The 12,127-nt window shown below is 38.1% G+C and overlaps 1 protein-coding gene across 3 annotated transcripts in view; it reads right to left on the reverse strand.

Annotated features, from left to right (window-relative positions):
• Window positions 1-12,127, reverse strand: part of cnst (consortin, connexin sorting protein) — a 58,395-nt gene that overhangs the window by 40,635 nt on the left and 5,633 nt on the right. For all 3 annotated transcript variants that reach the window (XM_004914625.4, XM_002931511.5, XM_012963744.3), the window contains exons 2-3: window positions 10,731-10,791; window positions 4,461-4,881 (exon numbers count right to left, since the gene is read on the reverse strand). In XM_004914625.4, the coding sequence (XP_004914682.2) occupies window positions 4,461-4,839 (379 nt within the window). In that variant the 5' untranslated portion in view covers window positions 4,840-4,881; window positions 10,731-10,791. The remainder of the gene's footprint in view (window positions 1-4,460; window positions 4,882-10,730; window positions 10,792-12,127) is intronic.

Here is a 12,127-nt window from a genome sequence, read left to right on the forward strand (position 1 = left end):
ATGATATATAAATATGTGGCAAGCATGTAGCAAGGTAATACGTGAGGTCATAGAAAAGCCTTACATTTGTTTTTTCTCTCAAAGTAATAAAATAGGAATTGCTACTTAAATAAAATATCCTTAAAAACTCATGACAGGCTTCTACTAAATAAGATGATTAAGCATGTGTTTTATTATTAATATTCTCATTTATATAGAAAGACCAATATATACCACTGCTCTGCACAACAGTGGAAAATATGAACAGTAAGACATAAAGAAGCAAACTAATTACAAAATGGATCCAGCAGAAACAAACCAAAATGTGATTAGGTTGTGCCCCTCAGTGAAATCTAACACAGTAAGATATATATTTTTATAATTTTTTGTAAAATCTAATTGTCATTGGTTAGGCTGCCCAGAAAGACTAGTGAAAGTGTGAGCAAACTAAAAGGGCAATGTAATAAAGGGTTATGGAAGCCATCTTGAAAATGTATCCTTAATTTAAGCCTCAGCTCCTCATGGACATAAGAAACATTCTAAATAAAATCAGTGAAAAATTATGTTTTGTTTCTCAAATAAATCAAGATAATTTTTACTATTTCCTTTACCGTCAATCTGTCTCCCTTAATGCAGGAGTCAGAATTTGATTGAGAATTAGGTTTTCTGTAGGAGGTTTCATTTGCCCTGAAGATGTATTTGAGCTAACTCTTTTAAAATATCCAACTCTGGCACAAATTGATAGAGAGAGAATATGTGTCACAGTTTTGAAAGAGTGAGCTCTACTATCTTCTAGGGCAGTGATCCCCAACCAGTGGCTCAGGGGCAACATGTTGCTCCCCAACCCCTTGGGTGTTGCTCTCAGTGCCCCCAAACCTGGTAGTTATTTTTGAATTCCTGACTTGGTGGAAGTTTTGGTTGAAAAGAAACATGATTTCCTACCAAATAAAGCCCCTGTAAGCTGATAGTGTGCATTGAGGCTGCCTAATAGCCAATCACAGCCCTTATTTGGCTCCTCCATGAAAATTTATGGTGCTTGTGTTGCTCTCCAAGTCTTTTTACATTTGACTGTGGCTCACGAGTAAGAAAGGTTGGGGATCCCTGTTCTAGGGCAATGGAAAACCACTCCCCCCACACTGATATGTTATTTGTAGTTGTTAAGCAAAGTCTAACTTTCTCCTGCATGTATGTAGAATAAAGAGAGAAAGATTGCCAAGAAGAAAATAATGAACAGTATCTTAATTATTTCAAAACAGTACAGAATTCTAACTGATTATATTTAAAAAGTTTCTTATTTTCATGAAACTAAGCCTATATTAAATTTTCTTTTTTGCGATAGTTCCTATTTAAAGGAGATAAAAATCATAAGCCAAAACTCCTCTAATTTTGTAGGCAATAAGAAATGTGTCAGCTTTCAATCTGGGCTAAAAATGACCAAAAATGGCCCCTTTATTGGAGCTTCCCATACATCCTATGCTTTTTCTGTCCATTTTTTAAATGAGGTGTAGGTGTGTTTGAATGGTCCCTGCCAGAAGCACAGTAGGGAGGGGATAACCAATCACATATTTTATGGCGTCTCTTAGGCTATGTATAAACTTGATGGGTGTTGGAAAACTATTACCAAACATTTTAATTTAGACACACCCTAGAATAATAGCAAACTATACCCCCTAGCTTCTAGATTACAGTTGTGGCTTTTAATAAGGAGATTATAGGCTATAATGAAGGTTGTGGCTATTAAAGAACGCTTTCAGAAACTGCAAGCTGAAACAACCTTGCTAGTGAAAACAATGGAACAAACAAAATTGCATTCATGTACTAATAATTACATTACAAGAGACAAAAAAAGAGGTCAGGTTATTTGGCCTTAAAAATGTCTTCAGAAAGGTTTCAGTAGCTAAATTGCAAAGAAGAGTGTGAAAAGATTTATTGGATGAAATGTAGCAGTCAAGTACCCTGCATGAAAAGCTACAGAACATATTTACTTTTCAAATTCTTAACCTAATAAAATTATAAAATGCAAAAGTATTCCCAACTCAACAGATGGGTGTATATATTGAACATACAGATTAGATAGAAAAACAGGTCAATATATCAGGTTAAAAGGGCTCTGTTCAATAGGGCTGACAGATGTGGCATTGAGCATTGCGCTTAGTAGTGGAATATGGTGGTACTAAAATTCCAGCAAGATGAAAATAGACATCTCTAAATAAAAGTCTAAGAAATTGTTTAATAGTAGAGACTGCTTTCAATGCCAGGCTCATTAGAATGAATTTTATACTGAAATTATCCAAAAATGATAAAACTTAAATAGTTAAATAATACAAAGTAAATGAAAACCTTAGGTTAATTTAACACTGCTGTAATAAAAGGTGTTAAAATGTCTTTAGTAACGCATGTTACGTCAAAGACTTGATTTAAACCCAGTGGTATTCAAATAAAAATGAACAAAAAAACAAATGTATATTGTTATTGGTACATTCAGAACTAGGCATTTTTCTGAATGAATAAGACTTGTTTTAATTTTATTAAACTTTAGGAGTGTCACACTTTTGAGAGTTTATTAACAGTAATAAACACTTCTGCAATGTTAATTTAAGGTACCATTAGGATGTCCAAGTAGAAATGGCTGACATACAACAAAAGAGTCATGTTCTTGAAAAAAAGGTCTGGCCTGAAATTGGGAAAGGGGAGATAACTATTAACAGTTAGATGGTATTGGCAACTAGTGATGAGCATGTTGACAAAATGACAACCATAACCTGCCCACTCCCAACCCAACTTAAAAGGCACCGGTGTATATAGACCTGCCTACAAACATAAGCTGCTGACGGGGAAACAGAGCTTTGGCTGGAGGTTATTAGGCATCAAGAAAAGGTTTTGATAAAATAGGTGTTGGCACTGCAGAGAAGTTTGTACAGAATGAGTGAAAGAACAGGTAGCATGCTAAGATGTGAGAAAACCATACACTGGCAAAAAAGAGGAGGAACTAACCTGGAGGAGAAAAGAAGATATGGGGACACAGGAAATAATCCTTTACAAAACCATCCTATTAGGCTTAAGGTATGGAGATCCAAATTACGGAAAGACCCCTTATCCAGAATACCCTTGGTCCCGAGCATTCTGGATAACGGGTCCTATACCTGTATATAAGTATAATTCTCTGGTACATTCATCATATTTATAGGATATGTCTCCTTAAATCACAAAAAACTGTTCAATCCTAGTCATTATCCATGCATCTGCTGCAATGGTATAATGGAATGTTCAAGCATAATGATCAGACTAAACAGAATATTAATATAATGACATGTTCATTTAAAGTGCTAATGATTCAATCCTTGCACTGATAGGAAATGTATCAGAATCACTAACACTAATTACTAAGTACTGCATTGTATTTTTTTTTATAAGGTGCCCTCCCCTCCAAACTCAGCCCCACATACGAAGTCCAACAACAGTCATGTAATAAAAGTTGCAAACAGGTCTAGTCACCTATACTAATCGATCAGGTAGCATTTACTAAGTATCTATTTAAAAGCAAATATCTTACTGGCTGCTATAGTTTAATGTATGTGGTCAAACTTTTTGGACTTAGAGTTTAAAGGAGAAGGAAATTCAAAATCTATTAACCACACTATTAAATAGTACTACTATTGCTATGTAAATACAATATATTTCTAGCTTGCCTAATGAAAGATTTACAGAGATACACCTGCTACATTCTACATACTTGTTTCAGTGAACAGCGCCGCCATCTTTAACATCTTTAAACCCAGCACACACAACCCACACCTACCAATCTATACACTCACATACATAAACTATATATACAACCACTAGTACTAACTGTAGATATTAGTATCACAATAGCCTTGGATATTCTGATTGTTCAAGAACTCATCCAGGCCCCTCTTAAAGGCATTAACAGAATCTGCCATTACCACATCTCTAGGAAGGGCATTCCACAACCTCCCTGCCCTCACCGTGAAAAACCACCTACACTGCTTCAAATGGAAGCTCCGTTCCTCTAATCTAAAGGGGTGGCCTCTGGTGCGTTGATTGTTTTTATGGGAAAAAAGAACATCCCCCATCTGCCTATAATCCCCTCTAATGTACTTGTACAGAGTAATCATGTCCCCTCGCAAGCGCCTCTTTTGCAGAGAAAACAACCCCAACCTCGACAGTCTAACCTCATAGTTTAAATCTTCCATCCCCTTAACCAGTTTAGTTGCACGTCTCTGCACTCTCTCCAGCTCATTAATATCCTTCTTAAGGACTGGAGCCAAAAACTGCACTGCATACTCAAGGTGAGGCCTTACCAGGGACTTATAAAGGGGCAAAATTATGTTCTCATTCCTTGAGTCAATGCCCTTTTTTATACAAGACAGCACTTTATTTGCTTTAGTAGCCACAGAATGACACTGCCTGGAATTAGACAACTTGTTATCTACAAAAGCCCCTAGATCCTTCTCTCTTACCTGTTGATTTGCTGTTGCAATTCTTTTTAGCTCTGTTAATGCGCCTATTATTAATTCGTTTCCCTCTTGTGCCGCTGGCCTCTATGCTTGTAAGAGCAGCTGTGGATAGACTTTCCCCAGTTGTATGAATGCCATCATCACAGCCTTTTTTGCAGCTCAGTTGCCCACACATTGGATTGCAATTTTCGTTATTATTGAGACTATCCTGAGTGTCTCTCCTTTGAGGCGTTATTTCTTCTTTTCTGGTAAAAGTTTCATCCTTTCCACGATCTACTTTGTTCTCATTCTCATCAGGGTAACAGACTTCATCCTGAACCATAAGGTTTTCCTCTGCATGGGTCTGCAGGTGATCCTCCAGTGAGCCTTCCTCAGTGTTCATTGTGCTGGATTCACTACTTATTCAGAGCAATATCTGTCAGTCCTAAAACCAGAGAGAAACTTTCCATAATTAGCGAGCACAAACCAACATCAAGGCTTAGACTGGTATTTTACAGCGGTATAACTTAAAATGCCTGTTGCTATAACAACAGAGACAAGGATGTGGTGTCAGATGAGGTCTGCCAAATTTAGAAAACACTCCACTCACTTTTGAAAAGAATATACTTTCCTATGTCAGAAGAAGGGCTACAGAAGAAGTGGAAAACCCGGGGCTGCAGATATATGTAAACAAGAGTCCTTTTTAACACAAATAATTTTAGATCTTTATTTTAATTATGTTCCTAACTAATTCAGACTTTTAAGCACACATGTCCATTTATAGAGAGAGAAATCTCGAATTTCTTTAAACTGATTTGGGTTCAGTTTGTAAATTAGTAGGGGATGCAACCTGTTCTAATGGCTCAGTAAAAAGCACAATGGGCTGTGATATACAGTATCAATAGGACCTGGTTTTCTGGCTGGCTACTATGAAAAGCCAATTACACTGGCAGGGTTGAAATCTGTCACCAGTGAATAAACTCTCAAATTTATTCCCCTAGGTTGGCACTCTCATTTGTAAAACAAACAAACAAAAAAAAATACAAAACACAAACACTGGCCTGGTGTTCTATATAGGTGCCACTTTTTACATTTTTTTCCCAGGGACCCTCAGGTTACTGCCACATGGAGCAGATTCTGGAATCTGCCCCTACTCTTCAAAAATCTGAGGCTCCAGAATGCCCGAGGCCATAGCATCCACCCGGTTGAAGGCTCACTGTGGAAGCCACGCTCCCCTCTTCCTGTTCAGCTCTCCTTATCTCTCTGACTACAGGGTAGTTGAAGCGGAGAGCCTTCTGTGCATGCTTGATAGAGAATAAGCTTTCTGAGAATGCACGGTGAGTCAGGCAGTTATGTGTGGGCACAGAAAAAAAAATCTGCTGCTGCACGCTGGCTTCTGCTTCTCTGTGGATTCCCAGAAAGCTTTTTCTCTGTCAGGCATGCACAGAAGGTGCATGAACAGGAAGAAAGGGTGGGGCTTCACACTGTACCAGGAAGAAGAGGAAAGGAGTTGGAAATTTTAACTTATAAATCAGAAACCAAATCAGACTGAATGCATGGACTAAGGTATGTTGTTCTGGGAAGTAGAGTACTTTAAAGATAGAAAAAAAAGGTTTACTTCTTCTTTAAGGGTCGTGACACACGGGGAGATTAGTAGTGCAGCAACAAATCTCCATTGTCGCGGGTGGCTAATCTCCCCGCAAATTCCTCTCAAGGCAACTTTGCGACTTTGGCAAATCGCGGGGCCGCGTATGCCATCCCAGCAGATATTTACATTCTAGCCGGTGGAGATTAGTCGCCTGTGACAAAGGAGATTTGTTGTGGCGCCACTCCCCGTGTGTCATAGCCCTAAGACCTCTTTCTAACCTCCTTAAGGCCCCCCATACACGGGCCGATTTTTTACTGTCAAACGACCGATTCCCGAACGATCCGATACTATCGTTAAGTTATCGTATAGTTGATGGTGTGCGAACGATCGTCGGCCCACTAATCGACCCGATATTATCGTCGATCAGCCAGGTTTAAAAATTTTAGTCGTTTAACGATAAAATCTGCCAGTTGGTGTGACTGTCAGACATTTGTCTTCGAACAATTGTTCTCTGCGCATGTCATGATTGCCAGCAGCGGAAGTCAACAAACATAAATAAATAAATACTGCTTCCGCCACGACATCGTTGCCCGTGGATGGCATATCGTATGGAAACCCAATCGCCATGCGATCGTTTGCCGATATAATCGTTCGTCACACAACGAGTGAAATCGCCTCGTGTATGGGGACCTTTACTCCTTGTTCACACACAACTAAAGGTGGCCATACACGCACCGATATTATCGTACGAAACCTCGTTTCGTACGATAATCGGTGCGTGTATGGCATGTCGGCGAGTCGACCGATATCGCAGGAAGCTGCTGATATCGGACGACTCGCCGATCGGACCAGTTTGAAAATTTTGATCGGGCGCCATAGAAGGCGCCTGACCAACATTCTCCCTTCAGAGCTGAATCGGCAGAAGGAGGTAGAAATCCTATTGTTTCTACCTCCTTACCTGCCGATTCAGCCCTGAATGGTGTGTGGCGGATCTTACGATGTTTCGTGCGACCGATGGTCGTACGAAACATCGTCAGATCGCCACGTGTATGGCCACCTTAATGGTTTTCCATCTTTCACTATGAACTTACCATTCTAATTAACAGGAATTCCTCTCTATCTTAGCTCTCACATCAAGGACCTCCCCCTATTGTCTCCTAAAAATATGCAAATATAACTACAGGGGAGGGGTGATTTTTGTTCTTAGTGTGTTAGTTGCCCGTGATAGATCTCTGCTACTGCATGCGAGTAAACCACTACGAAATTCCTTTCCATCTGCAGCAATAGGAATCGCCGGTTATAATGCCTACACATTGTATCGGAGATGTGAACTGCTCCTTTAAATCCTTTTAACCAAAACTTGCGATGCCAGAAATAGTGTTTGGACATTAACAGCTGGTGTGCCACCAAATGCACACAGTTCAGTTCATGAAAAACATGCTGAAAACCCTTCGAAGCTTATGCTCTGAAGTATTGTAAAGGTGGTCATTATTTGCCAAAGAAGTGGATCTTCTCTTGATATGCCAACCTAAGGTGGGCGATATTGGGCTAATCTGATTGTTTGGCCCTAGGGCCACCTTAACAGCTTTCCCACACCCCTGTGTATGGCAACCTTAACAGCTTTACCATAGACTGTTCAGTAAATGGTATTCACCCATAACAATGATATTGTGGTTATAGCCAGTGGCAGCCCCATAAAAAGCCATAAGCAGCCCCAAATGCTAATTACTTCACCCTGCAAAAAACACACATGGCCACCTGTCATATATATCATCTCTTGATATTTCTCCCCCATTTCCTTTCTGAACATAGGTTCAAAGTAAGAATACACCAAATCCACTATTTTAGGAATCCAGCTGAACCTCAAATCCCATTGCAATCTTCCTTTCACTTGGCACAAGTGAAAGCACACAAGGCATTTTGTGTGAGAAATTGTGCTCCCTATAGGAAACTAAAAGCAAGAAAATACCTTTGCATTGCACCTTACCTTACCTGACTGTCATGTCCAAACAATATGAACCATGTATTTTTAAGACCAAATCACCTTTTGTGTTTTCACAGGTAAAGTGCCCCGCAAAGGTATTTTCTTGTTGTGTCCCTGCAGGAAGTCAAATTTCCAACAAGCAACAAAACGCACCGTGTACTTAATGTAGAGCAAGGGTCCCCCACCTTTTTTTACCTGTGAGATACGTTCAAATGTGGGGAGCAACACAAGCATGAATATGTACCAGGGGGTACCAAAGGGGCTTATTTGGTAGCCCCTATGTGGTCTAGCGGCCTACAGGAGGCTCCCATGGCTAATTGAAACTGGCTAACACAGTATGTGTTGTAATTAAAATGCTTTAATGTGCTTTTTGGGGACAAGACCCGTCCCATACACTTCCAAAGATCATTCAAAATTGTGTTTCAGGTCAAAATTTGCTAAAAAAATTTCTGCATTAACAAATGCTCACATGCACCTAATGGTAAGTATGAGAGTAGCACCAAGCAGGAGAAATTGAAGATGCTAAGTCATTTATGACCAGAAGATAAGAATTTCATAGCTGCAAAAAAGGACTTGCTGTGATGGCTGTTTCTGCAAGCACACATTCATTATACCCTGAGATGGCTGCCAGTTTGAAAGTAAAATTTGTGCAGAATGTTTTTTTTTGCCAGGCACACAATGTAATATTGTATTACAAACTACACCATAAAAATCATGACCCCCCTTCATTTTCCCTCTAAGGAACACTGGGGCTGTGACTAGTTTGTACAAATTTAGACAATTTTAGACAAATTTGGAACAGTCACAGGCTATTAGCAGAAGGTATTTTTCAAAAGGTGGAAATAAAAATGGGGATTCAGGTAGAGAGGAGCAGAGTCCAAATTCTGTTAGAATAACAATGTCTAGGTCCTCCGGTACTTAGTACCTTTAATCTAATCTTAATTATTTTCCTAAGTGACTAATTAAATGGCCAACCAGTGGAACCTCAACATCCACCCCATATACCAAGCTAAAAAGAAACATATGTGGTGGGTAAACACACCCCACAATCCCATCTAGGAGGGATATATGATGCCTACCCTCTATGATTGTCCATTGCACAAATACATTAAGCAACCATTTCGGAAAGGGGTTGTTAATCTTTGAGTTAACTTTTAGACAATTTGCAAATGGTCTTAATTTTTTATTATTTATATTTAGTTATTTTTCTGCTTTTTGTTCAGCAGTTCTCCAGTTTACAGTTTCAGCAGCTATCTGGTTGCAAAAGCAAACAGATGTTCATCCCAAGCTTCACCCAAAATGACCTTCACCGTGGGATTTAGTGTTTAAAATACTAGAAAATATGAAAATTTCTTATTTCTAAATAGCAGATTTATTGCTCTTAAAGCATTAATGCATGCACCACTTAAATGTACAGCTTGCCAAGATGACAAGTGCAGCAATTTAAACTCCAATGAACTGATGAGGTGCACTTGTAGATTACAGAAGTACAACTTAAAACCACAGCTTGAGCCAAGTTACTCATCTTTACAGAGTGGTTTGGATTCAGCAAAATGTAGACACAAAAAGACTGAACGCTCAATTGACCATTCTTCTTATCCTCTAAGGGCTGTGACACACGGGGAGATTAGTCGCCTCACAACAAATCTCCCCTGTTGCGGGTGGATAATCTCCCCAAACTGCCATCCCACCGGCGAGAATGTAAATCGCCGGTGGGATGGCATATGCAGCGCCGCTATTTCCCAAAATTGCAGAAGTTTCTTGAGTAGCCTGGCAAATTAGATGGAAAGGAGCAGAATTACATGTTTTAGGTGAATTATGTGGATTGAGGAGGCAGTCATCAAAGCAAAAATACTGGAAAGTAAACATAGTTTAACTCCTGAGCCCCGATAAGGGCATTAAGTGTAAACAGGTCTGAAGATGTAATCTGATGCAGAGAGGTTAAATATATACATGGAGTGCAAAGGAGCCATTTTCTACTTGAAAACAGAAAAAGTCAGGTAATGGTTGTGACAGCTGCTGCTGCTGTTCCTTTACTGATGAAACCTAGTTGCTGAAAAAGATCTCACAACATTAGCTTGCATTTGGCTAATGGCAAACCACTCATTTTTTCCACTGGTAAAGAACCGCCTGGAACTGCCCATTGTTGACTTGAAAGGAATTTTCCTGGTGGTCCATTAGCCTTCGTAGAGGAATAATTATCAACATATAAAAGTATAATTTACCTAGATCTGTTGCAAGCAAGATCTGTTGTATTTTGAAAGGAAATATTAAATAGCAATGAGTACCAGGAAATAGACTTCCCCATGGGTGAATAAATAGTAATTGATTTTTCCAGAAGAATTAACATTATTTTCCCCAGAACTGCAAAACTTTACATCGCACACACTGTTTTCAGCTATAGCTAAATGTTCATTATACAAACACCAACAATCCTTTAACACATAGCTAATCATCCTCCTTGTCACTCGACTCCTCTCACCTTTTTTTTTTTAATTAATTACTTGGTTGTGGTTTGCTATATTAAAGAACAACGTTTTTGCAGTACTTGCTGGAGACCAGTTTTTCTAGCTTGAGTGCAAATCTTGTGGCTTCCAGGCCTTTCTTGAATATGGTTATTTAGCTTTAACTTGCTAATTGAGCTAATTATAATGTAATAGGGAACTTTACATTTCAAAGCAATGAAATTCTTATATATCACAAAAAAGCTAAAATAACTTACCATGATGTAAAACAGGGAAGTCAGCAGTCAAATAATAAGAAACAGGATACCAAAGATCATTCTGTAATGCAAAAATAATGGGAGATTCTTATTGCTCATCCTTTTCTAAAATTGTTTCATAGTTATAATTGTTTTAATAGCTTTGTATTCACAATGGTTAGAGCAAGAAAAAGTAAGAAACATCCTAAACTTTCAGGAACACTACTGATTATAACTTCCTAAAACATTAACAAACACCATTCAGGCAAACATACAGGCATAGTAATCTTCCTACCAAGTGGTGTATTTACCGTTTACAGTTTTAGCTATATCATGTGATAATTTCAAAAGACAAAATGTGTAAGCGAACAGACACATTATAGAAAGAGGAAGGAAACCCACCTGAAAAAAATAAAGTTATTATACATAATGTACATTAAAGCACACATACCAAAAGACATTAACACCCTTTTAACTTTGATGCCTGTCATATTCAAAGACTTTTTAGTAGTATCCAGTTTACAGATCAATCCAAAAATTAATATTTTCGACACAGGTACAGATTTGAGATGCTAAAAACATTTTCCTGTGGATAAACAACATCTAACATATGTTTCAAAAGCATTTGCCTTATAGCCAATTCTTGCATCTGTATTGAAGGTCAAATATTAATTTCTCCTTTGACTTTATTTCAACGTGTATCTATGTTTTTACATTTCATGACTGGCAGGTGACAGTTGTACCCAGATACTGCTTTATCATTAACTACACAGGTGCTTTTTCATATTTTTACTTAAATACAGACACAAAATGTTTTACAAAATGTAACGGAGTACTATTAAAATACATTTCAAAACATGATGCCTGGGCAATTGATTATAATGATATGTTATAAAAACATTAGAACATATCAAATTAATATAACATGGACTACAGGTGACTGACATAAGTGTGAAGCTTGAAACATAAATTATATTTTGTCAAGAAATATTTAAAAAAAAAAAAAAAAATGAAATGTATCTTATTTTTAAATAATTAAGCATGCAATTAGTATATGCAAAACATTAGCCCTGTGCTAGGCATCTATGGAAAACATGATTGCACTGTACATATAATACTTGCATTTGTTATATTATGAAGTTTGGGATATCGACCATAACAGATGAAACCTAAGAAATACCTCCTGTGCAAGCAAAAAATTCAAACAAGACCATAAAGCTAAATAAAGAAACATATAAATAAATAAGCGCAGAAAGGAGAAAGCTTAAGGAGAACACGACAGATGATATAAATAATGGCTCTTCTAACATAATTTATTTATTGCACTTGGATATCACAGTGCATACTAAGGGCAGTAGCATGGGTAGGGTATACTGGAGAAAATTAAGTTATTAACAAGGTATCACATGCAATTCTGG

The sequence above is a fragment of the Xenopus tropicalis genome, chromosome 5 (genome assembly GCF_000004195.4).
Source record: "Xenopus tropicalis strain Nigerian chromosome 5, UCB_Xtro_10.0, whole genome shotgun sequence".
Lineage (NCBI taxonomy): Eukaryota > Metazoa > Chordata > Amphibia > Anura > Pipidae > Xenopus > Xenopus tropicalis.